The following is a 27,216-nucleotide window of genomic DNA, read 5'->3' as shown; positions in this document are numbered from 1 at the left end:
CAAGTAAACGGGGGAGCTGCGGCCTTTCTGGATGAAGAGCACTATAACGTTTACATTTCTCAGCCGATTTCGTGAGTCGTTTTGATATTTGATATTCAAGGGATTCGGATCTACCTGGAGTAGATTGCTCCACCATCCGCCATTTCCGCTAATGGTTGTGCATTGGTTGAAGCATTGCCTGTGACGCACTGCCGTACGTCAGTCACTTTCCCAGGAGTTTGTTTCCGGGGGCAGTCCGAATGTGATCATCGTGATATCGAGGCTCATAGGGAACCAATCGGAACGCCGATGATGTCATTATTCCACAGCCGTTACACTTTGCAATCAACTACTTTGTCTATTGCCCCTTTAATCCTAGTGTTCGGAAAACAATTCACAAAGGTGAGCTGGGACAATTCCACCTTCCATTGCAGTTTTTTCAGCATCTCAAAGTGAGAAAATGAGGATGCGTCCACTGGTACAGCAAAAATAACTCGGCAAGGTTTCTGAGTGGACAAATAATGAACACCGAAACGAGGGCTCTGCTTACAGCTGGACTTCAAGAAGGGTTGCTATCGACTGGAGTTGGGGTTTATCGCCAAAAAATAAAAATAAAAATGTTCCGATGACGATTGGTCAAAAACAGCAGAACGACGTGACGGTCGCTGACCACACCACAGCCCAATATGTGGACTGCACACTGTGCATCGCTAGTCAAAAATGGAGAATATTCATCACTGCTGGCGTACTGTACTGTGTGGAAGGACCCTCAAAAATAAAATAATAAAGAAAAAACAGCATCGAAAACTGTCACGGATACCAATTCAAAAAGTCTTTGCATTGCTGCGAGTTACAAATAAGTGCGGTCGCGAAAAAGGGTTGGTCCGAGGGACGACGTTGGGGGGAGGGGGGGGATACGACAAGCTCAGGCCTTGAGCGACCGAAACCGAATCGTTGACGCCAAACCCGTCAGAAGAATAGCGTCGTTGGGGGAAGAAAAAAAAAATAACAAAGAAAAAAGCAGAGAGTGGCTGTACGTCCCCCTCGACGCACGCAGCATATGTAACAACTGAAAATGTAACAAAGAGGCCCGCCCTCACTAGTCTACGACACACACACACACACACACACACACACACACACACACACACACACACACACACACACACACACACACACACACACACACACACACACACACACACACACACACACACACACACACACACACACGCGTCCCACACAAAGTGGTACACATCTAAAATGTGTTTGACAGCCTGGTGTTATAGTCAATCGCAATGTGAGCGCCCGTTCCAATTTATCCAAAGGGTGTACATCTATCTTTCCTAACAGAAAATTAACTCTGGAAAAAGCTACACTCATAGACGCCCAAACATGCTACCCCTGGAAAACGATCGCCTCCTCTCCCCTTTTACTCAAACTCTACGTGCATTCTACAAAAACATCTTTTACTTTTATCGACGAATTTATTTACCTTTCTTGGAAAACCAGGTCTGCTGAATCTGACGGTCGCCCTCCCTGCAAATCAAAAAAGCACCTCAAGTCGCGTGTCTCGATCCTAGTTTCATTCCACTGTGCTTTGAAAGAGATATTGTAAGAGATGGTAAATTACCCAAACTGCGCGGACATCACTGAACGGGGGGAGAAAAAAAAAAGAATAATAATAATCACAGACGACGGAACGCGGGGCAGGGGGATTACCCTGGGAAGTGCTGGCAAAAGTGGGGGGAAAAAAATAAAAAATAAAAAATAAAGTATTTTAATCCACATACTACTGTCATGTGCGTTGGGCTTACGACACAACATACTGTATATGCACTAGGAAAAAAACAAACAAACAACAAAACAAAATCATCCCAAAGAAAGACTCCATGCACACCTTACTAATCTCTCAGACCAATGTGGCCATGCTAAATGGCAAAGGATTGGTTTTCTGTTGTTTTTTTTTGTTTTTTTCTGCTACATGTGAAGACATCCTTCATTTGGCTCATATTAGCTGGATACCGCGTATCCCCAAAAACAGAATCTGAGAGCAAAGCGAAATCAGGAAAAAAAAAAAAAAAAAGCAAGAACAAAAAAAAACAACAAAAAAAAAAACAAACAGCATATGAAAACTGCGCCACAAGTCACATTTCGACCGTACGTTCTTCTGTACAGTATGGAGACGTGGGTTATAATTAAAGTACTGCTTCACCTTAAAAAGAGCTTCACGTTGCGTTCTGTACATTTATATTCTACAGCTCTGTGGCGAAAAATGAAACGGTCGAGCGCAGAGAGTGAAGTACTGCGAAACGTGCTCCACGCCCAATCACAAAATATTTGCCAGAAACGTTGTACCGAGTAAATAAGTCTGCCTAGCTAGACACGAAGCAAATACAGTACCGAAGATACCAGAAATCACATAGATCGGTTGTTGTTACGTCATTAGCATATAGACACATTTAAACAAGTGCTGACGGTTACACCTTTAGCCATTGACCAAAGGCAGCTACAGTATTAAAAACAGATAAGAAGAGGAAGAAGAGGGAGAAGAGGAAGAAGAGGAAGAAGACGAGGAAGAAGAGGAAGAAAAAGAAGAGAAAGAGGGAGAAGAGGAAGACTAAGAAGAGGAAGAGGAAGAAGAAGAACAAGAGGAAGACTGCATGTAGCATCTAGTGTGCTGTGATTCCGGCGTCAGAGTCACAGCACACTAAACATGTCCTCCGCCTCTTGTGACTCGTGTTGTACTTGTACCTCATCGACACAAACTCAAAGTCGAGCCCGGAGAGAGAGGGGGAGAAGAGCAACGACGAGAGCGAGGGGAGCGTAAATAGCCACAGCAGATAGATAGATATCATTTTCTTTTCCGTAAAAAATTTTTTTTTTTTTTTTTCATTTTCAAAGCTGTAGCTTTGAATTGTGGCATCTAGACGCCACATCCTCTTTCCTTCCCTCCCTCCCTCCCCCTCTCCCCTTCCCTCCCCCTCACAACACAGGCTCGTGGTCGTTCCAGGCTTTATTACTATGGCACTTAATCGAGCTTTGAATCGTTTTGACTGTTTTCAAAGAGCCTTCACTCCCACAAGGGGCTATGGGGCTGTGACACCCGCCCTAATCCACTCATGTCCCACCCCGCCACCCACCCAGAAGCTCCAGTGACTCCCCCCCCCCCCCCGTCTACGTCCTCCAGCATGAGGCTTCTGAACCACGAGCAGGTCCATTCACGTTTGGGGGGACGTCAGCTCAGGCCTAAAAACAAAACAAAACAAAACAAAACGAAAAAAAAAAAAAAGGCAAAAAGCGCCACATTTTTCCATCGCTCCACTCGTATATCAAACGCTCTCTCTTCATCCTCATCTTCTTCGCCGCGTCTCTCCGGGGTCTGAAAATCAAGTTCTGTGTGCTTATGTCGTCCCCTCGCCAACAACAGGGAGGCCTACCCGTTCCTTTTGTACAAAAAGAAAAGGTCATTTCAAATAGCTGGCGCACGAGTCTGCCCCCTGGTGGTGGTAGTGTGCTATTTAATTGACGCCACCCTGGAGGGCGTCCTCTGCCAGACCGGGTTCGGCGGGGTGGGGGAGGGGTCACAACGGATGCCACCGAGTCGGCGCCGGCTGGAAAGTCTCGTCACGCCCACAGCGTTTAACAGGTCGACAACCACTGTTCCAAAAGCTTGACTTTTCATAATATATATAGATTTCTTTTTTCATTACGAATGAGTCGAAAGGTTTAGTTTGTGCCCCGCTGCCCGGGTGGGAGTCTGTTTATCCGCTGGCCGCCAGCTCATCTGGGGTGCTGGTTCTGATTCTGAGAACGGGCTAGGACCGGGTAGGCGAGGTTTACATTCAGCTGGTCGTTGTGTTGGACCAAGGAGACGTTCTTGTAGTGAAGCACCAGGTCTTTCAGGGACGAGTACAGGTTGTAGGGCTCGGCGAAGCCGTAACCCGTGGCCGTCTTGAAGATGACGCAGTGCTTGGCGTCGCCCTCCACGCTGCAAACGAGGGAAGCAAGATGTTTATCTCAAGAGGGCACACTATATCTACCCATCAATCTATCAATACACACACACATATTACGCACACACATATTACACACACACACACACACACACACACATTACACACACATATTACACACACACACACACACACACACACACACACACACACACACACACACTCTACAATACTTAAATACACTGTGCAATACTTCTGGGGTGTGAATCCAATGCAAAACAACAGTAAATTTGCGTTCGTTGTTTGCTGTGTATGGTTTGTTTTTTTGGCTAATTGACTAAAATTCCCTGGATTTATACTGCTTAAGTGTTCAGATTTATTTTCCATTATCTGGCCATATTTTGTATTTTATTGTGCAACAGTAAAATTTTCAGGTTTATATTTCCTACATTTTGAAAATTTCAAGTTTATCTTCCATCATCCTGCCACATTTTATTGTGTATGTTTTACTGCGAGGCTTATCGTATTAGGGCTGTGACGATAACCGCATTACAGAGGTTTGAGATTATTGAGCCCATTACTGTCATCACTGCAAATTTATTTATACACACGCACACATGTGTGTGCGTGTATATATATATATATATATATATATATATACATACATACACGCACACACATGTGTATATAAAACACACACACACACACACACACACAGTATTTCATATACAGTATATACTATTTAATATGAAATATAAACACAATAATCATTGTTTAGTTATCGTCATTCTCTTCCATCCTATGTTCAAGGGCTTCTGGAGAAACAACTTTTCAGTTTCTCTGCTGAGTCCGCTCACGCTTGTCACTTCAGCTTTGCTCGTCACATGCGAGGAGGAGGGACAATCCATTAAACATGTAGAGGATTTATTTTGTGTGTGTCCGATTATTATTATTAATTATTTATAGGGCTGTACCCGACTAAATTTTGCTAGTCAAATCGTATTCGGCTGTTCAATGCGAATATGAACGGGGCACATCTCTCCATGATCAGGGCACACGGACGATTCACATATTTAAATTTATATATAAAAATATTAATATAAAAAAATATATTTATGATTCCTCTTTTATAATTTATAATTCTTCATTGAAATGTTATCCCTGTGAATTTTGTAAGCCTCTATCTGTTTTATCCTGTTATTGTAATGCACATTTACTGACAAAAATTAAAAAAAAAAAAAAAAAAAAAAAAGTGCCGGCGCCCTTCTGTCAGTTAACCACACTACCCTGCTTATACGATGCTTTTCACAGCGGTAAGAAAAAGGTCATGTCCTCACAGCTCTTTATTGTATATTTCACTTTCCCCCCAATTTTCATTTTTCTATATGTATGAACAAATAAACTCACACTACGGAGCAAGCATAGGAGCCCTTCTGCGACTGGCTCTCGCGGATGAGGAAAGTTCCATCGCTTTTGCCTCGGAGCAGCTCCTCGGCCTGAGTGCGCTTGATGTCGCCCACGTACCAGGTGCCCTCGTCGTGGTGAGGCGAGCTCTCGTCCTCCTCCACCAGGGAGTAGGAGCTGAAACGAGAGAGCATTGGCAACGTCAGTCTTTTCTTTTCTTCCTCCAACTCCACAAAGAAGGAAAGATGCCTATTTACTACTAGGGTAGGTGGTAGTAAATAGTAGTTTTGGTCACTTATATTTATATATTTTTAAATTATTCTATAAAAATTATTATTATTAAATTATTTCTTAAGTTATATTTTGTTGTTTATCATTAGGTTTTAGTGTATATTGTCATATTTTATTGTGTACAGTTAACCTTTTTTTTTTTAGTATTTCCACATCTATTGCCATGCCATTTTCTTTTTTATACATTTTAGATGTATTATTATTGCCTGTATTTTGAAGTTCTGGTATCACAAAATGAAATTCAAGGCCTTTCAAGTACTTTTTTAAGCACCATTTTTTCACTGTCATGGACTTCACGCAAAACAAATATAGCTATATTAATATCCAGATACATTTTCAATATGATCTTTATCAATACAAATATAATATAAACTCATCTCATCTCATTATCTATTGTTTATATTGGTATGTCAATATATCCATCATTGTCATCTACTATTATAAATGTCTATTTCCAACCATGCTGGATTAAATGTACATTTCCCTGGCATCATCTATGTCGGAAATTTGTTATCACGTTATGATTTCAGTAACAAAATTAGGAGGAAAATCACAGGTTTTCAAATATGTTTTTTAAGGATAATTCAGGCATTTTCAGCACAAAAGGAGCTATTTTCAAGAATTCCAGTAATGACATTTCAAGTGCCTCAAGAACCTGGGATCAATGTGTTGCCGACACTGCAATTTCCAGGATTTCCTCTCCGTCTGTCCTTGAAATATTTATCTTTTTAACTTTTCCATTTTCCTCAACCTAACACTCAAAACTCTTGATTCCACTTTCGGGTTTCAATCTTCCGCTTTGCACACTTACTCATCAGCGTCGTTCTTGATGCCGAGCCACTCGTTAATCTTCTTCTGCCTTGTTCCCTTCTGCGTCAGCCATCTGCCAAAGCGGAGAATCCACAATCAATATCGGCCACAACCAGCGACGTGTCAAATACATTACGTCCTCTCTTGTCACAGAGCTTCCAAGGCTCGCCCTCACATCAGGTATTGGTCTCTCATCTTGCGGAGCTGCATGAGGTCAGGCTTGAGGCTGTTCATCTTCTTGTCAATCTCCCGATTGTCGGACACCTGCTGCCTCAGGTCCTGTTCCAGCTTGCGCTTGCTGTCGTGGATCTCCGTCACGCGAGACTTCAGCCGCTCCGAGTTGCTCTGGATCCTGATTTGGAAAAAAGTATAAACCAGTTTCAAAAGGCTTTTAAACAACAGTTCATTCTGGCGTTACAAAATCAAATTTAAGGACTTTCAAGTACATTTTTAAGCACTATTTATTCATCTTCAAGGACTTCACGTAAAACAAATATAATACATTTTCAATGTGATCTTTATCCATTAAAATACAATTATTTATATATATACTGTTGGGATCTGGGAAACGGATCCCTCCCAGGTTGGTTGATGTGCGAAGCTTCCTCAATAAGATGGAGACGGGTGCGATGCAAAATGGATCCTTTATTGGCGCTACTGCAGCAGGGTCAATTAGCAACGTCAAAGACGAAGAGACGAGCCAAAAGACAATGACGACAAAGACTACAACCCTTATATAGTCTCCCCTAAGCAAGTCGTCACAAACGGATATATGGGTCACAAAGAAATGTATACGTGCAATAAAGCACGAGCAACATGTGTGCGACTGGTCACAAAGAGACATTTCCAACCAGAGGCGCCATTTTGTAACAGGCGCCATTTTGTAGCCCCATACTACATCCAACAATACACACTGTGGTGTGGGGATGGTGTGGTTTCACCTGACCTGGATCTAGGTAATTGGGATCAGAGTGGCTGCATAACTCCTGCATGGGGGTTTTATCTGCTGCTCGTTAGACCAAACCAACGAGCAGCAGGTAAGACTGCCATCCCCACAAACACTGAGAATAGGAGCCGGTGTCATGACACATGCTATCTCCTATTGGGCTAATTCCAGCTGGCCCACTCTCTACAATAAACAGGTGTTTACTTTATTTTTTATTTATTTAAATTTTTTTTAACCTGTGTTGTCAGCATGCTGGGCATACAACACAGTAGTATTTGTGCCATTTGCCTCCAGGACAGAGTTAGTCTGCAAGAGGAGTTCAAGTTCTCAACCTGCAATGCAACTCTTTATTAATTCTTAAATCATCAAGAAATGCTGCAATAACTCTGTCCTGTGGATGCCCTGTAGAATGACAAGAGCACAGTTTTGGTTATGGAGAGCGACCACCAACCCCCCTCTTTGGAGAACTATTCATCATGTTTGGATCTATAAACAACTGATCACTACTCCAAGAGGGGGTGAATCACCACGGCGAGACAAATAAACAACATTTACACAAAAACATGAACATTGGATGACAATATGTATTGAAAAACTGAATTAGGTCCAGTTAGGTCCAGGAAAACTGGAACTACAACTGGTCCCGTGGCCTCTTCCTGTCAAAGTTATGGCAGTAAATAAGGGAGGAAAGGAGGGGAAAGCACCCCCGGTTGCTGGGGTCCACTCCAAGCAGGGGTGCGTGAGTGCATGTGTGCGTGCGTGCGTGGGTGTGTGTGGGTGTGCGTGTGTGTAAGATGTCCACCGGTGAGTGTACATGACTTATCCCCATTGGTACTGGTGTAGAAGGTCGGTATTATGTTGCGGCGCCTCCAGGCAGCGCAAGGGGCCCCGAAGCCCCCGAACTCCACAGCCCCGTGGACAACCCCCGGCTGCAGGAGATCCCTGGGTACCCCGCCCTGCGGCCACGGAAGACCCCCGGGCCCCCAGAGAAGCCAGAGGGCCGTGGAGCAATTCCCGCGCCCAGCCCGAGGAGCATGACCAAGTCCCAGGGAGCACGAGGAGGCCCTGCGCCCCAGGGGCACACACAAACAACCAACCCCCGGGTGCATGCACAAGACGCAGCCGCACAGAACCCGGCCCAGGGGCAAAAGTCACGGACCGCGGGCCCGGATCACGGGCCCCGCACAAGGGGGGCATGGGTCCCTGGTCATGCCCCGCTCCCCGGCCAACCACGCCTCCACACCGACCCGCCAGCAAACGGCCACCCCGGAAAACCCCAGTGCTCAATGTGTGCTGTTGGTAATTGCAGTTAAAATTGCAGGGCTGGGGGTGCGAGTCAATCAGGCCAGTCGAACCCAAATCACTCGCACCCCGCCATCCCACAAGCCGAGGCCCAGGTGTTTACAACCCCCGTCTTCTGTGTCTCTGTGCTGGAGGTCCCTGAAAATCCCACTTGGGTGGGGGTGGTAGGTGAAATTGCCACAATGGCACCTGAACAGTAGGTCTCCAGCACTGGGAAGGAACACAGAGGGGCGCCCTGGAGCCAACAGGCGGCCCTAGCACCAACCCTCTGCCCACTGCTCCTGGCTGACCACCCCTCCAAGCAGCCAAGTCTGGCCATGCCTTCACCAACCAGCACAGCAGCCCGTCTTGGGGGAAGGCGGCCGGTCGACCGTGCTGCTCTGGGGAACCAGGTCCCCTGGAAGGGGACCATTTTTTTTTGTATTTTTTAATGGACATTTGTTGGTTTAAGGTATGGGAACCCTGTTTTAGAGTCTGTTAAAGGCATTTTTTTTTTCATTTTTTGTTTTCTGCTTGGTGGTGGTGGTGGTGGTGGTGGTAGGCTTCGGCCAGGTATTCTCCCTGTCTCCCTGTCATGACACATGCTATCTGCGCCTGGGCTAATTCCAGCTGGCCCACTCTCTACAATAAACTGTTGTTTATAATCCCCGTCTTCTGTGTCTCTGTGCCGGAGGCCCCTGAACACGCCACTTGGGGGGTGTGTGGTAGGCCAAAATGATAGATATATATATTTTGTCATCTACTATTATAAGTGTCTATTTCCGACCACACTGGATAAAATGTACCTTACCCTTTTATTATGTTACGAATTGAATAATAAAACCAGGGGGAACATGACAGCTTTTCAATGATCATGTTTTTTTTCAACCATTTCAGCATGAAATGGGCTATTTTCAAGGTATTCCAGGACTTACACTTCTGAGGAGGAAATTCAAGGACCCGATAAGAACCCTATTCAAAAAGGTATTTTGTGCAGTGCAGCTGAAAGTACATCAAAGTGAAGATTTACGCCCGTTATCTCAAATCAGAGGACGTGTGCTAACCCGTGCTTCAAGGAGTCCTAATCATTGTAAGACACGCGGCCCTTTGAAGCCGTGATGGTTTTTATGATTTCCAAAGGAAGACGAGTGATCTTTTCAACTCACTTCTGAATCTCCTTCTCGTTGCCCTCGCGCTGGAAGCGCTCCAGAGACTCTCGGCTATAGCGCTCCTGGGTCTCACACTGCTCCTCGAAAATCTTGATGGTCTCGTTGAAGGCCTCGATCGCTGTGCGCTTCGTCTGCAGCTCCTGTTGGGTGTGGGAGGGAGGAGGAGAGAGTTAAGAAAATAACAGAGGGGGATATATTATTTGGCAGGCACTATCATAATAGTTATGAATTTGTTATCCAAAAAAAATGTGCTTTGTCATTAGACAAAAGCAAATTTGGGATTAAAGCAATTTTTCAAGTTTATTTAAAAAATGCTTTCACTCACTGAACCTATATTGTTTTTTTGTCAATTTAAATTGTATACCTTAGTTCCCAAGTTGAGGAAACTTGAATTGATCTTTATTTCTTCAAGGCAGAGTCCAATGACAATCCCATGACTGACAGATTTTTATTATTGAGGATTTTTTTTAGTGTACACTTTAGTATATACCTTATTACCTAAAAATAGGAAAACAGTAAGTAAAAAAAAGTAAGAAAATTTATTCAAAAACCCTGTTTAAACTGTTATTTAAAATCCAACAGAAACCACACATTCATAGCCTACGTTATCTGTTCATGGCATTATCTGTAATCATAAAACTGTTTTAAATTGGAGATTTGACAACAGACATTTATTCTGTGCTTTTGAAGCTGCCTTGGCCTTGTGATGACCTCTATAGGGAGCTACAAGCAGAAAAGAAGCTGCTTGGGATGACCGGTTGGTGTGGATAAACAGGATTCTACCGTACTTGGTGTCCCCAGTCTTATCTTGTTTTGCAATCTATCAAAAAAAATACATTTGGAGAGAGAGAGAGAGACAGAGCTTGAATTGTGTGTGTGTGTGTGTGTGTGTGTGTGTGTGTGTGTGTGTGTGTGTGTGTGTGTGTGTGTGTGTGTGTGTGTGTGTGTGAGATTACCTGTGAAGTGCGTGTGTATTCCTCGTAAAGGGAGTCGTACTCTCGGCTCTTCTCCTGGAACTGCTCGTGGTAGATCTTCAGCTGCTCTCCGACCTCCTCAATGCTGTTTTCCTTCACCAGCTGCCGAGAAACGAGCAGTTGTGAGTTTGCCGTTGCTGTGAAACTGTTCCAATAGATCCTTTTTTGGTTCATTGCACCGATCCCAGTGTGACTGCTAGGGATGCAGAACATTTTAATGTCCGCCTCGGGTTTCGTCTTAAAGGTCCATTTAATTCATTAAGACATATTTCACACACAACATAAACAATTCCAAAAAGTTTCAAAAGTCCATCAGGCGATTATTTATAAAACGAGACTCATTTGAAGAGACTGAACAAAGATTTAAAGGTCCCATATTATACTCCTTTTCAACAAGTTAATATAGGTCTCTGAGGACCCCAAAGGACACCTTTTTTGGTGAAAATACCACCCAGATTATGCATTCTAGCCATTCTAAAGGCTCTGTTATGGTTGCTGCAAGCGAGCCGTGCAGCTCGTGGCGTGCACTACCAGAGAGCATGAGCGTTGAGAGCTGTGCGTTGCCCTGGCGATATGCTCCTTAAAGACAGGTTGGCGCTGGGCACAAACCACCAGGGGAAACTCAAAGAAGTGACTTCTGGCTCCTTGACTTCCGGCTTATATTACTGGAAGCAATGCAAATGTAAACAGACCCAGTCTATGAAAACAGACATGGCAGTTTACAAGATGGATTTGCTGAACCTCGAGGAAGAAGAAATAATCTGTTTATTATTGCTTTTGGAGAAAAGACGATGCAGAAGGATATGGAATGTCCGCCCTTTACAGGCGGTAATGCACCTAAAGCTGTTTTCCAACTGCCAATAAACACAGAAGAAGAAGAACCTGAAGCGCACCTTAAAATAACAGCTTCAAAATCATTTTGATGGTACACTGTAATATGGAGAATGGCACCTCTTTCATTCCCACCCACCCCCCAACACCTGTTCTTGCACTATGTAACTTCTGTGTTCTGGTACAAAACCGCAGGAAAAGTACGTTACACTTTATGCCATTATGTCCCTTCCTTGATGTTTGGCTATGTTAATAACCGTTCATTTGCCTGGAGAAATGTATAATTTATTATTATTATTTTTTAAAACCTATAAATTATAAACTTGCCGGTCAAATGTCTGGTAATAATGCTCATACAAAACGTAGCTGCTCCACTTTGCCGATGGCGCGGATGAGACGGGCCATTGTTGTGTCCGGCACCTACACCTCAGCTGGCGCGCACCGGCCCTCACTTTCATTGTGCCACAGGGTTTCTTTCACCCTCTGACTCACAGGCTGAGCACATCTGGTACCTACACCGGTTGCAAGGGGCCCTGTGCCGTGCCGCCCCTCTCCACGGCTTTTCATTATATATCCACTTTAAATCACATCTGCTGAGTCTATCATTTGTGATCAGAAAAAAAAGAAAAGTGAGCATTTATGCTTCAATTTTCCGTAGTTCATCTCTGCAGAGCGATGCAAATATTACTTTCAATTCACAAAAAAAAAACAAAAAACATCCCACTCCGCTCCCACTAGATAATTCCTGTATTTTAGTTATTGAATTATTTACAAGTGGACCGACCTGTTGGTACTTGGAGATGGGGAAGAGGAGCTTGGTGTCCAGTTTGGCATTGTACTGGGCCAGAGACTCGTGTCGATAGTGGTTGATGAGCTCCACCACAGACAGGAAGGTGAGAGGCTCCGAGAAGCCGTACCTCCCCTCCCGATGGTAGATCTTGATCAGCTTGTTGTTCCCTCCCTTCCTGCGGTGGGCGGCGGAGGCGGGAAGTAAAGTGAGAATAAAAAATATATATATATCGACCGTAAAATTTAAGGAAGTGGGGTAAAGTGGTATGAAAGTGGTGTAAAGCTGTCCTCCTCCCAATTAGTTTATGGAAACGAATGCAGCGGCATCGGTGTCGCGGACCTGAGGGTGAGGGTGTACTCCCCCTCCAGCTTGCTGGAGGCATCTCGCACCAGGAAGGTCCCGTCAGGAGTGTCACGCAGCTTCTCGTTCACCTCCTCTCTGTGAAAGCAGGGAAGCAGTTCTCATGGCGGAACACCAATCACGTTTAATACGTTCCCACAGTTAAAAGCTGTGTTGAGTAGCACGTAGTGAGCAATTAGTGCGGTGGAATAATCATACCTGACAAAGTAAAAGTTGTGTTGTGCTCTGCACCTTTAAGTCCCCGTTGCGACTTAGAGGTGATTGATATGTCAGTGCAGGGAAAAGTCATTTCATTATCATGCCACATAATTGCTTCGGAGTGAGCAGACTGACAACTCGATGGATATTAAACACAATAGCACTTGGTGGCAGCTGAGTCTGATTCTGTGAAGCCGCATAAGCTCATAAGTATGGGAGGTTATGACAGAAAAAATATTAATTCATAATGATAATTCTATTTAACATAAAAAAATGCGTAGACTAGAAAATACTTCAAGTCATACAACTTTGAAGACAACAGCCTTGAGATGATCTGCTAGGTGGTGTCAGTTTGAGTCAGGCATGTACATTGTCTGTAGCAGATATAACAGATGGAATATATACGTTATAGACTATTTTTATTTACCTCTATGTAAAGACAATATTAGGCAGTACGATAATTTGTAAATATTTACCTAGAGATTTCTCCCCAGTACCACTCTGCATCGTTCAGCAGACTGCATCCATCTGTCACCGTTGGCGGCATAGCTTTAGTCTTCACTGGCTTCGCTGGGAGAGCTACGCATGCGCACACACACATGCACACGGACACAAAAGTAAAATTTGAAAGGGGTTCAAAGTTAAGCCCTAAAAGTAAGATCCAGGATGATGTGGTAAAATCTCAGATTTTTACCACATCATCTCACCAGATGCTCACAATGAACTGTTCTGAGTATCTTCTGACATCTAGGGTTTGAGTCGGTTATTTCATAATCGGGCGAGTTCATCGACACACAAAAATAACGTTGTAATCGCCAGTTGTAAATGTTTTTCTAAAATGTAAGAATAATCTACCTTCCCTATCAATATACATAAATAATTTCATGTAGGCTTAAACACCGCACAATCCCTCTAAAACAAAGTCGGCAATACTTCTCCCTGCAACAATCGCTCTGTCTCTAAAGTGCGTCTTTGAAGTTTACCATGCTGCTCCGCTAATCTGGGAGGAGGATGGGCAACACTGCAAAGCAAGCATTGTATTTAATCTCCAGTTTGCCCCTTAATCCCGTTATTATAAGATATCCCCTAAATAATAATAACGACAACCTCATAATAATAACAACAACAACAACAACAACCTAATAATAATAATAATAATAATAATAACCTCATAATAATAATAATAAGAAGAAGAAGAATAATAGCTGAACAGCTTCTGCTATTATCATAGGTAAAAACAAACAGCTGGAATTGTAGTCACACCCCCCGCTTGTGCCTCAAACCGGAGAGCTGAACATGCTCGTCTTCTTGGCACGGAACCTCGACAAAGTCAACTGAAATTCAAACAGGCCAGACATTTCCTTTTATTTTGTTTGTTTGCTTCTTTGTTTAAAAGGGACAAGTTGAATGATCGGGGACTGTCCGAGAAAAGCGCATTTTGGCCTAAGTTCAAGTTCAAGAGATTATTTGTCACATACATACACATATGGTCATACATATATGCAGTGAAATGTCACGACACCCGGTGATTACGCACAATAAGCTCTATAAGCTCGAAAAATACAAAAAATACTCAAATGTGCGTAATCGACACGCGGCGCCACAATCGCAATTCTGGGTTCTACAATTATATAATAGGATTAATTGTCTGTGTTGTATTAAATATACATCTAAATCCTCCTAAATGAAACTTTACCATAACTTAAGGCAATGATGATCTATTTGATTTAGTTTTATTTATTTACCGGTACCATACTTAAATGTTATATTGTTTCACATTTAATATCTGAGAATGTTAATAAAGGCTATTTCATTTTATTTGACTTAAAGGTACAATAATATGTTCATCACATCCGGGGTTCCCCGCATTGCCCCGGAAGTTATCGCAGTAGAGAGGATAAAGAGCATAGACACCATGACAGGTGACCTAATGAAACGGTTCATTACCAACATTAAAATTACATTAAAATCACGGATTTCCATGGGATGAAAATTGTTGGAAACAAACAAAAGCAGTGTAAAAATAACCATGTATTCCCTATACTCTTGGAAATGCTAAATCTTTGTTCTGTTTAAAATAAATAAATGTTATTATTATTATGTTAATTATCGCCTGTATTTTCGTGAACGATAATGCCGATTGATTCGATTATTGGGTGACGATCAATTGGCAGCAAAAATTTCATGACCGGCCCAGCCCTAATGACATCCTGTACCTGGGGGTGTCAGGTCGGGTTCAACACTTCTCTCGATCAGCAGCCGCTCAAGTGCCAGGGCTGGAAACTCGTCATCCAACATGAACCTGCCAAACATTGGATCATACACTTATTCCACCAATCAAATAGTAGCAAGGCCACTTACAGTACAGTGGCCAACAACATTGGCAGGTATGAGAACATTATTCATATATTAATGTTGTAGTTTTATTATTCTTATAGTCCATGGATGACCGTGGATTAATTTAACTGCGGCTGAAAGTCGATAAACACAGGGAGAAAGAATGCTGATGTCATTTGCTGAATAACAACCCCTGGATTATTTGCACATCCGACAATCCTCAAATTACACTCTTAGACGGTCAATGCCAACAGAATGTGATGCAATCCCTAAAAGCCGGTGCCAAAAGGCCAAAAGTGATTCCCGACTCACCCGGGGGAGGTGGAGCCCATCCGAATGAGCAGCGGCCCAAAGATCTGTCCGAGGGTGTGAGTGTCCAGGCCATTGTGCGCCTGGGCCTGGGCCACCTTGGCCAGGTGCGTGAGCAGGTACTGCAGGGTGAGGCGGTGGTGGAGGGGAACGCAGGAGGAACTCTCCAGGGCCAGGCTCACCTCCCGGCCGCTGTTGCCAGCTACAGCGCCATCTGCGGGAGGAGATAAATTGGAAAAAATACACAAAACTAGAACTCTGGAAAAATTCCAGAGGTCTGAGTTGCCGTTTTGACCTTGTTTGACTATTTTTTAAGCAGTTTAAGATAAATATGAATAAGAGCGGATCAAACAAAGCAGAAAAACTCGTCGAGACGTACCGGCCACCTGCTGCAGGAGCCGCTGCTGCAGGGCGACAGCAGCCTGGAGGTCAGGGTAGACAGTGGGTGGGATGACGGGCAACGGGAGGTCCGTCAGGTAGCCGAGCACGCCCTCCGACAGGAAGCCCACATCACTTTGAAGCATCTCGCACTCTGTATCCCCGCGGGTTGAAACGAGTTGAAAGAAAATTCAATCATTTGAATTTTTGCCAGAGTGGTTTATTAAGTTAGAGGAAATAGGATTTTCTCATAAATGTAACATGTGAAACGGAACGCCTGCTACGGTGAGGTTGATTGTTCAGTGCAATGTAAAATTGGGGGCTCCGTTATGAAATGAGCTGCGTTAATGACGGAAGCAGCTAACGGTTTTGAACTATTGGCTGTGCCAACTCACCGGTGCTCAGGCTGTAGACCGGACTATCTGCGGGCCAACTCTCAGGTGTCCTGTACAGTGTTTTGGAGTCCAAACCTAAGGGGGTTAAAAAAATAAGAATGAATACACACACGCACACGCGCACACACACACACACACACACACACACACACACACACACACACACACACACACACACACACACACACACACACACACACACACACACACACACACACACACACACACACACACACACACACACACACCACCCCCCCCCCGTGGCAAGGTAGTTGTGAATGCACATCGCATGCTGAGTGTGTGTAACATGTAGGGCTGCCGCTTAAAGTCGACGAGTCCGACATCTGTCCGAGACCCGTCAACCGAGGGGGGGTGCAGCGACCTATTTTAGCTTTTTTTTTTTTTAATCCGTCGGAGAGAACGACGCCATCTGCGATTGATTAACTAGTGGACTCTCTGGTATTACGTTAGAAGATGAAGACAGGGCAAGAAGCGATGCTGTGTAGATGCGAACTCAGGAAACTGCAATTTGTTTTGGAAGTGATGCTGAATATTTGTATTGAACAGCCAAATCCGAATTCGACTGACAACTTTCTGAGTCAGGTACAGCCCTAGTAATGTGCAATAAGTATGTCCAGGTTGATCTCAGAGGACAGACTAAGGGGTTGTGTGAATGGGGTGTGAGGGAGGGTAAATCCAAATGTGTGCTAGGTTATGAGAGAGAGAGAGAGAGAGAGAGAGAGAGAGAGAGAGAGACTGAAGTCAATGACAGCAGAACTATCTTGCAAGTATGCATGCTCACAGACCAGCAAGGGAGATGTATAAACCGAGAAAGACAAACTTCATGTGTTGCACAATGAGTATTTTCTCATAGTGCAGCCACATTTGAGGCTTTATATACATGGATTGTGGCTGTGTCAAATGGAAGAATTTATTATCACAATAATCATGGGGATATCTTGGGAATATATCATAAAATCTGTTTATGCATTTAAAATCCCGCAATAAGGAATAAGAAGTAATGTCTGCCGTCAGACCCAAACTACCAATAAAAGCACCTCAAATATTTCTCCATGGGGGAAATCTTGGGTCATATATTCCAAACAGTCATTAATGTTATTAAGGTTGCCAGTCTTGAATGTATCCCTTACAAGAGAGTAAAAGACTGACATCAAAAACAAATTGAGAGTGGATTTGGGGAGAGAATGTGTGTGAAAAGTATTAAAGCTTGAGAACTCTGAATGGAGAAATTACTTAAGTAAAAGAGAAAGTACCACATTGACAATTCCAATTACTCACTCTTACATGTAGTTAAAGTATTAAAAGGAAAAACGGTTATCTTATCCTGTGCCCTGATATAACGGAGCCCATAATACAGGGCTCTGCGATGTGATCTGTTAAGTGGATTGGTTCGTCTTGCTTTGGCTTGATTTTGATATACATTCAAATAAATCTTGATAAAACAACCGTGTTGTAGTAGAGTAAAAGTCCCAAAGTCTACAAAAATGAATATACTTAAATTCAGATAATTGAAAAATGTACTTGTATTTTGTTACTTCCCACCACAGTCTAATATCCACATGTTTATGGTGATAACACATTCTTCCATGCCGGCCTAAGCATCAAATAAAAGGAGGTGTGAAAATGAATGTGATGTGAAGCATGTATGGGGTATGCATCGCTGTCTTCCTGTCCGCCCGTCCGTCCGGCTGCCTGTTATATGGTGCATGTGTCCGTAAATGTACCTGTACACGTGCGTGCAAAAAGTAAGGCAGACAGACACCATTAGAGAGCCTTGCAGTTCCTCTGTAAAGGCGTCCGGAAGGGCGGCCAGGGAGAGTGAGACACATAGTGAGACGCAGCCCGGGGGTGGGGTGGGTGACAGTGGCCGACCGTACCTCTCTTCTCGATGGCCTGGATCAGGCTGACGAGGGCCGGGGGAGCGGTTTCTGGCGGCGCAAACTGCTCACTCAGGTCCGGCACAGACGCAGCTGAAACAACAACATAAATGTGCGTTACGCTCGTGGCGCGGGGGGCTCTGGCGGGCGGGGTGGGGCCAGCGGGGCAGGGTTACACCACGACACCGCCGAGCGGCACCATGTTCCACTGTGTGGATCTGGTGTTGTAAGTACCTAGGGCAGCTCAGAGGGAACTCGATAAAATCGGATAGGCCGGGTCCGTTTTTGCCTGGGCGCAGTAGAGGGGTGTAGCGAGTGGCTGTTAAGTTACACTGGAGGAACGCACTTGGAAAAAGTAAACAAAGAATAAACAAAATAAAAACACATTGTATTGTTACACTCCTGTGAGGAAGTCAACAGCTTCTGATGCGTTTTTATTGAAATGATCTTCAGCAACGTACAATGAAGAGTAGATGAATGACAATAAAGAAGGCCACAATATAGCCCTCTAAAGATATGATAAGGAAAAATAAATAAAAGTGCATGAGGGTCAAGAATGAGTATAAGAAAAGGCAGAACTGCTGACTTGCAAAAAAAATAAATAAAAAAGTTTTTATCTACTTTACAACTCCCCACAGACTAAATCAAACATCTTTCAGCCTCTTTCAGAGAAAGGCAGAAAGCAGAAAGGGAGAGAGAGAAAAAAAAATCCAGAGATCCAATTTCTCTCCCTCCCCTTCAGTCTTTTTTTTTTTTCCCCCTTCTCTTTTCTTTTCACGCATCTCTCTCTCCCTCTCTCCTCCCCTCTGGGCCTGTCCCGCTCAGCGTTTCGCCTTGGCTCTTTGCGTGAGTGGAGCACAATAAAGGATTTAATCAAAACTCCTGAACAAGCAAAAGCACTGTGGCAGCACGCCAGGCCGAGCCTCCTATCTGGCCCCAGCGCAGGCCTGTGTCAGTGTGTGTGTGTGTGTGTGTGTGTGTGTGTGTGTGTGTGTGTGTGTGTGTGTGTGTGTGTGTGTGTGTGTGTGGAGGGGGGCTGGGGGGCGCAGAGAGGGCCTGGCCTGGCCGGGGTTTGGCAGTAGGCTCCTGCTCCTGGCACGGCTGGGCCAAACCACTGCTGATTATTAATTTGGGGAGTTCAGACAAGAAAAGCCGCATCAGCACATTCCGTTCCCTTTCCCCTCTCTCTTTAACTCTCCCTCTCTGGTTCTCAAGCTCTTTTTTTTTTCCTCCCCTGGATTTCACACTCTCTCACTTTCTCAGAGTCCTTTGCATTCTTTCTATTTCTCACTTTCTTTTCTCTCTCTCTGCATCCTTTCTCGCCTACATTCGTGTTTTTTTTGCGGTTTTCCTACTCCTGTAACCCCGGCCCCGCTGCTCAATGTCTGTTGGTTAAACATGGAAACTTTGCTTGGCAGAGTCTCTCTCTCTCTCTCTCTCTCTCTCTCTCTCTCTCTCTCTCTCTCTCTCTCTCTCTCTCTCTCTCTCTCTCTCTCTCTCTCTCTCTCTCTCTCTCTCTCTCTCTCTCTCTCTCTCTCTCTCTCTCTCTCTCTCTCTCTCTCTCTCTCTCTCTCTCTCTCTCTCTCTCTCTCTCTCTCTCTCCCTCTCCAGCACTCTCGCTCTCTCTCCAGCACTCTCGCTCTCTCTCCAGCACTCGCTCTCCTTTATCCCCTCTGGCAAGTTTGGTTTTCAGGCCCCTGCCCCCATCTGAATCTCTCCATTCAGTGTGTTATAAAGTTCACATACGAGCACACATTCACACAGCAAGACAAGCATCTTAGTTTTGTCTGTTTGCTTAGCTTGTTAGCTATTGTTTAATGCACCATTTGGGGGAAACATAAGAAAAAATAAATAGATTTAGCCAACTGGGTCTCCTAACTTTATCGTTTTGTTTTCACAGTATCGATATGCCGATTATTCGATTGAGCTGAGGGCGATCCTGGTGAAACTCATACGCAGCTGAGGTCGGACGGACCGCAGGCAGTGAGAGGGGAAAGTCAAATGTAACAGGGAAATAGGCACAAATATAGAGTACGAAACCGCAGGACAAATGTGTCCCAACGGTTTGGAAGGTGGGTGGGAAAAAAAGGAAAAAAAAGTTGCCATGTTCTCCTCAAATGGACGAGACTTACACATTCAAGCGCAAACACACACAAAATGGCATGCACGCACACTCCTTTCCCTTTCTTTTGACCCCAAAGCAGCAAAAAAAAAAAGAAAAAAAAGTGTTTTTTTTTCTCTTTATCCACTCCTGCTTTCTTTTCTCAGAAAGAAAGGTGCCTTTTGCCAGCACCGACTTTTGCGCCAAGGAATAAAGATCGTATTTTTTATTTCAGCCTATTTTCCTTAGAAAGCAGCCTTGGCCCTTGACGCTTCTGAGGAATTTGGAAGTGTGGACTGAAAAGAGAGAGAGAGAGAGAGAGAGAGAGAGAGAGATAGAGAGAGAGAGAGAGACTGAAGTCAATGACGGCAGAACTATCTTCTTGCAAGTATGCATGCTCACAGACCAGCAAGGGAGATGTATAAACCGAGCAAGACGAACTTCATGTGTTGCACAATGAGTATTTTCTCATAGTGCGGTCACATTTGAGGCTTTATATACATGGATTGCGGGTGTGTCAAATGGAAAAATGTATTATCACAATAATCATGGGGGTATCTTGGGAATATATCATAAAATCTGTTCATGCATTTAAAATCCCGCAATAAAGACTCAGAATAAGAAGTAATGTTAAGTCTGCCATCAGACCCAAATAACCAATAAAAGCACCTCAAATATTTCCTCATGTTGGGGGAAATCTTGGGTCATATATTCCAAATAGTCATCAACGTTATTAAGGTTGCCAGTCTTGAATGTATCCCTTACAAGAGAGTAAAAGACTGACATCAAAAACAAATTAAGATTGGATTTGGGGTTTTTCCTTTCCCGTGTGAAGATCTGATGAATAGTGGCAGATATTGTCCGCAGAGGTTTGTGAACCTCCCTTACACAGGCAGTAATCAAGCCAACTCACACTGTGAGAGGCAGTGCTATGTCAAGCTAAATATTTCCCCGGTATCTGCTCCATCAGTGTAGTTATGTAAGCCATGAGGGCCGGCCTTCAAGCTTTATCTCTCTCTCTACATCTCTCTCCACTGTTAAAGGACAAGTTCGCTGTTTTGAAACACGGGCCTTATTAAAATGTTGGTCCCCGTCATTTATTACTGCTCATAGCAAAACGCTTTGCTGGCGAGACACCTACCACTCTGCTGGAGATTCTTCCTGTGTTTGAGGGTTTTAAAAACAGCGAACAAAAGCTCCAAACAACTCGACTATATTCAGCATTGAAGATCCACCCATAGGAAGGGGAAATCACTGCTCAGGTGAAATTAGTCTTTGTTCCCAAACTAGGCATCTGAGAGACCCAACAAAGGGTATCAAATTGAAATGAGAAGCCGCTGTTCATTCTGAAATGTCTTTCATATAAAGAAATTGCCTCTAAGGCGTTGGCACTAGCAGAGATGGAAGGAATGACTATTCAGGTAAGAGGTTATCTGAATCATTCTGCCTACAGCAAAGTATAATATAATATTTTTATAATATTTTCACATGGCGTTCCCTTAGGGCAGGGCCATATGGAAGACTTTATTATGGCCATAATCACTTGGAGTATTCTCAACAATATTAATATGTACCTGCTTATGAATTCAAAATATCTGGTTATGATTCATAGTTCACCCACTGAAAAATCATGTGAAACAATAATGAACAAAAATGTTTTTGTCAATGTTTTTGTCATTTTAAAACTACAAGAAACATTTCAGACCTCATATGACTCTCCCCCAGCTCTAGGAGTGGTAGGACTCTAAAGCATCTCTATTTGTGGTTCTGTGGGATGAAAATGTTTTGAAGTCCATCTGATATAGTGGAGGCAGTAGCCCAGGAGATAGAGCAGATCTAGAGCAGAGCTAAAGTGTCTGGCGCTGCTATGTGGCAGCCGACTGCTCCTAGAAACATCAGTTACCAAGATGGGTAAAATGAAATGCATTTCATTGCCTTAGTGCTTGTACTTTGTGCAATGACAATTAGTTGAATCTAATCTAATAACAAAAATGCATCGAGGTGAAGATCTTTGTTACGCACCTAGATGAAAATGCTCACATTGGTATAGTTGATGTCTGCATTCATCTAACAAGATAACAATATCGGTGAGGTACATTTAGAGTTGGGTTCCATAGTATTAGGCGATATCCAAAATGTTATATTGCGGTGGAGTCCTGCCCAAATATCATGATACACAATATTTATCGTTATTGTTGACAAACACTCTGTATTTGTTTTCTTTTGAGAAATGGTGAACCTTTATGCCGGATCATGAGAACCGATCGCTGAAAAGGGACCCAGAGTCGTACGTAGAAGAGGTAAGGCTCTGATATTATATACTGTAAATGGAGGAGCCAGGCGTATTTCTACTCTATGAGGTGAGTACTGGAGGTTGAAGTTATGGTGAAGTTTCATTTAGGAGGATTTAGATGTATATTTAATACAACACAGTCAATTAATCCTATTATATAATTATAGAACCCAGAATCGCGATATGTGGCGCCGCCCCTTGCGGCCGGCTGCACGAGCACCGCGTGTCGATTACGCACATTTTAGTATTTTTCGAGCTTATAGAGCTTGTGCGTAATCACCGGGTGTCATGACATGTCACTGCATATATGTACGACCGTATGTGTATGTATGTGACAAATAATCTCTTTAACCTGAACTTGAACTTTATGCGTTGGGCATTCACGTAACATGCGTGTGGAAAGGATCTCCCGTTCACAACAAGAACAGTGACAGGCACCAAGCAAGCCCAAGTGACGAAATATATACGTAGAAAAAAATAATAACAATAATAATTTTAGTTATTTTGGGATTCTCAGCGTGAGAAATACGAGATGTGGCATGAGTGTGTGAACTGGTTGATATGTGTGAGTCCCACGCTCAAAATGTGACACTTTGGATAACAATTTATTAAAAAACTTTTTTTCAATGATAGAATTTTAGTAGGTATTTATGTAGGTAATAGAGCCACAAAATGCTGGCAAATGTCGCGAATATCGGCCAAAGCCCATTTCATAGTGGGTAAGCAAGCTTGGATAATCATATGTAAAATTTTAGTACTAATCATTACATAATCATATGCAAAAAGTAAAGGTACTCCTCACTTAACGACTGAGTTCCGTTCCTAACACCAGGGCGATAAGCGGACCCGTGTTATTTCACGGTAAGGGGGCGTGGCCATTGTGAACGCTAGTGTAGTGAATACTGACAGACTGTGGGAACGAGACTGGAAACAGTGATGCAATGTATACAGTGTACATAGTGTATAAAGTATATATAGTGTATACAGTATATATAGTACATAAAGTGTATATAGTGTATATCGTATATTCAAGAGATTCAAGAGGTTTATTCGTCACATGCATATATATAAAGGGTGATGTGCGATGAGATGCTTGACGCTGAGATGCCGCATACGCAGTGTGCACGCCACGGTATTGTATCCAGCGTACAATACAGACTGGTCAGAGAGCTGGTCGTAAGTCTGAACGGCCGTTAAACAGGTAGGTTGTTAAGTGAGGAGTACCTGTAATAGTTCAAACTAGTGTTTCAAACTTATCCAGTCGGCCGATTCATTTTTCCGATATTTGCACATTTTGACATAACCAGCATCGGCCGATGCCTGCGCTGGCCGATAAACAAAAAATGTCTGCAGACTAGTGTCAAACATATCTATACATATCCATTCCGAATACTTGAAATGGTTTCAGTACTCATTTTCCACATTATTGATATACCGGTACCAGCTGCGCTTTCTTGCCCTCTCTTCTCTCCGACAGCGAGTTGACACAGACATCCCACTGCAGCGCCCACATAGCCCCCTAACTCTCACTCACTCACGTTCTTATTGGCTATGGATTTTATGATGTTATCTTACTGAAGATGGCAAGTGCAGAAACCTCACGACGGGTTTTGGAGGAAGCAGAAGTGCTGTTTGGATAGACTGTGCATTTGAGGCAAAACGTAAACGTAACTCCGCGCGTGGGTTCCTGTGGCGGTTTTCCTGTGTTTTTATTTTAAATCTATGTATTTTTGTGTTTCCTACTTGTATGAAACAACTTTTTATTTTTTTTATTAAAAAATTTTAAAACACAATTGAGTCAAGGGACTGCCCCGTTCCATGCCCAAACAAAAACCCTGTGTGTCCCCACTGTCCCATGGCACGTCATACTGTCTCCCCGTTGCCTTCCGTTGCTATGGGACTTCATTTTGTAAATACTGGATGTTTTTATCTAATTACTTTACTTGGAAATAATAAATCCTGAACTTCTGTGACGGGGAGACAATTTACCGAACAGAGTTTAACATGACGCTGTTTATTGTATTTTATTTAAATCGCTTATAATCATTTATTTTCATGCATACGTTTTTGTTTTTACAAAGTTTTGTTTTTGATTACCTGTGGACATTATTTTAGTTCATACATTTTTTATTTAAAATAAGCGCATTGACACAATAACATTAGTGTTAAATACATTTTCATTTAAGTTAAGCAGTTTTGTGTCTCATTTGTTATTAAATTGTTGTATTTTATCCAATGCCAAAAACAAACAAAAAAAAAATAAATCATCATATTGGAATTATATATCAGCCATCGCCCACCCCACTCTCTAAATATCGGCATCTGCAATTGAAAAACCCATATCAGTCAACCATTAGTTGAAACAAGAGCATGACCATTTGCGTGAAACGCTGGAGATGCCGTTTGAAATCAAATAATTTGACCAACCGAAAATTTGAAAGGGAAATTAAGAGAAGTGTTCCGAGAAGACAGAGGTGACAAGTACAATTGGTGTGTGGCTCACGTGCGGTGTGAGACATGGCATGTATGTTGGCGATTGGGTTTCACGGCAGACATGCGTTCCCTTGCACCCCAACCGCACAGACAGGGCAATGCATCATGGTTGAGCACAACCGATGTCAAGGCCTTTGTCACAGTGGGCTTCAAAGCAGCGCGCGTACCAATGAGCGCGACTGGACCAGGTGTCCAACCATTTACAAACCTCAAGGGCACCCTTTCAGAGGGATATTGGTTTATAGACCACAGGCGCGAGACAAATATTGCCATAGAAGCTGTGTTGCTGAGTATTATGAAATCAGACTCTTTGTGGGGTTTTTATAACGTTTAACTTGAACTGAGCGCGGAAGGACATTTATAGATGGTTCATGTGATGAATATGACAATGGGAATGTTTATGTTTGCTGGTTTTACTGTCATGATGATAAAATATTTTGGACCGGTTCTGTCTTGCAATGTGCTCAATTTCACCAGTTTACCTCTGCTGTAAAGAAACTTTAAATTAGCCCTAAAAGTATTTATTTATTTCAAAGGTTTTTTGGTGAGTTACATAACAAATAGACAATTTTTGCAGAAAATAGATTTTAATTTGTATTGCAGAAAGAAAAATTCCAAAAATCCTTAAAGAGAATATTGAAACTGAACAGGATCCAAATACAGCTGGTTCCTATATTTGCAGTTGGCCAGGCTGGCCCGAGCTTACAGCGTAGCCCTCTCTCAGATTCCCTTTCATTCTGTCCATATCTTTCCCCATTCTCTCTCTCTCTCTCTCTCTCTCTGCCCCACCCCTTCCATGGGTTCTTTGAAAGTGTTTTCTTGGTAAAGCACAGGGAGTGGAATAGAGGCCTCTCTTTTCTGAGAACTGGCCCTGCTACATGGTTTATTGCTGCCCCGAGACAGTATCAGACGTGTATGTGAATCAGAGTAGGACGGCAGTAACGAGAGAGGGAGTGTGTGTGTATGTGTGTGTGTGTGTGTGTGTGTGTGTGTGTGTGTGTGGGGAGGGGGCAGAGAGACAGATAGTGAGGAGAGGAAAAAGGGGAAAAACATTGAGGGAGAGGAGAAGGCAATAGCGACTGCGGGGGAGGTGGGGTGTGTGAGAGAGTGAGTGAGAAGGGAGGAGTTTGCAAAAATGCCAAGCCATGGTTCACTTCAGCAGGCAGTAAAAGTGAGGCCAGGGAGAGGAGAGAGAGAGACAGAGAGAGAGACAGAGAGACAGACAGAGAGAGAGAGAGAGAGAGAGAGAGAGAGAGAGAGAGAGAGAGACCCTCGGCCCGTAGAACTATTTCTGCTGGGCCACAAGTTGAGAAACGATAGGCCTGGGTGTCGAGGGAACACAAGTGATTTCCAGTCACCAACTTGCCAGACAGTGTACAGTAACAGCTATTAATCCGAGTCGTAACCCAGGCAAGTCAGTGGTATCAACAAAGTTCTGCTCAGTATACAGCCAGCCTTATTGTAATGTATACAAGGGTTTCATGGCTAGTGTTGAACCTGGACAACCTCAGCTCCAGAGATAGGATGATACTAAACTGGGTGTGAGAGATTTGGTACAGCACATAAAGACTGCAGTATAGTCCTTCATCGCCATTTTACAAAGAACAATATAAAGGTATTAGCTTTGCAAGCCTTAAGTTTCATGGACAGTCTACACGTAGGAGTCAAGTGATGTGCTATGTACACATCAAAAGAGCAGGAGATGCTGTGTATAGCTCCCCCTGAGCGGGGGGGGGGGGGTTTAATGACTGTGACAAACAAAAGAAAATCATTATTGTTGCCAGGGCATCATGCAAAATTCCCTCTAAGTGAAGTGTCTGAATTTTGTACAAGATACTTTTCTAGAGAGAGATTATTAGGGCAGTCATCTTTCCTTCTAAAATACTAGTGTGGAATCTATGTAAAAATCTACATAGAAATACTGGTATATAGATTGATAAGGATATATACATTGCTGAAAAAATACAGACGTACAGATTGTTTGGAAATCCCTGGGAATGGAAACATACCAGCTAGCTTTTTA

The 27,216-nt window shown here is 43.3% G+C and overlaps 1 protein-coding gene across 1 annotated transcript in view; it reads right to left on the bottom strand.

Annotated features, from left to right (window-relative positions):
* Positions 1-3,762: 3,762 nt before the first annotated feature.
* The window catches only part of pik3r2 (phosphoinositide-3-kinase, regulatory subunit 2 (beta)), a gene marked incomplete at its 3' end in the record, with an annotated part of 30,952 nt that continues 7,498 nt past the window's right edge, over positions 3,763-27,216 (bottom strand). The window contains exons 2-15 of the mRNA XM_080011439.1: positions 18,307-18,399; positions 16,409-16,483; positions 16,015-16,167; positions 15,639-15,849; positions 15,206-15,291; positions 13,466-13,568; positions 12,771-12,869; positions 12,426-12,606; positions 10,793-10,912; positions 9,834-9,976; positions 6,616-6,792; positions 6,442-6,513; positions 5,343-5,516; positions 3,763-3,970 (exon numbers count right to left, since the gene is read on the bottom strand). Coding sequence (XP_079867565.1) covers positions 3,763-3,970; positions 5,343-5,516; positions 6,442-6,513; positions 6,616-6,792; positions 9,834-9,976; positions 10,793-10,912; positions 12,426-12,606; positions 12,771-12,869; positions 13,466-13,568; positions 15,206-15,291; positions 15,639-15,849; positions 16,015-16,167; positions 16,409-16,483; positions 18,307-18,399 — 1,895 coding nt within the window. The remainder of the gene's footprint in view (positions 3,971-5,342; positions 5,517-6,441; positions 6,514-6,615; positions 6,793-9,833; positions 9,977-10,792; positions 10,913-12,425; positions 12,607-12,770; positions 12,870-13,465; positions 13,569-15,205; positions 15,292-15,638; positions 15,850-16,014; positions 16,168-16,408; positions 16,484-18,306; positions 18,400-27,216) is intronic.

This window comes from Zeus faber (assembly GCF_960531495.2).
Source record: "Zeus faber genome assembly, chromosome: 12".
Classification (NCBI taxonomy): Eukaryota; Metazoa; Chordata; class Actinopteri; order Zeiformes; family Zeidae; genus Zeus; species Zeus faber.
This window is presented reverse-complemented; position numbering and strand designations above follow the sequence as displayed.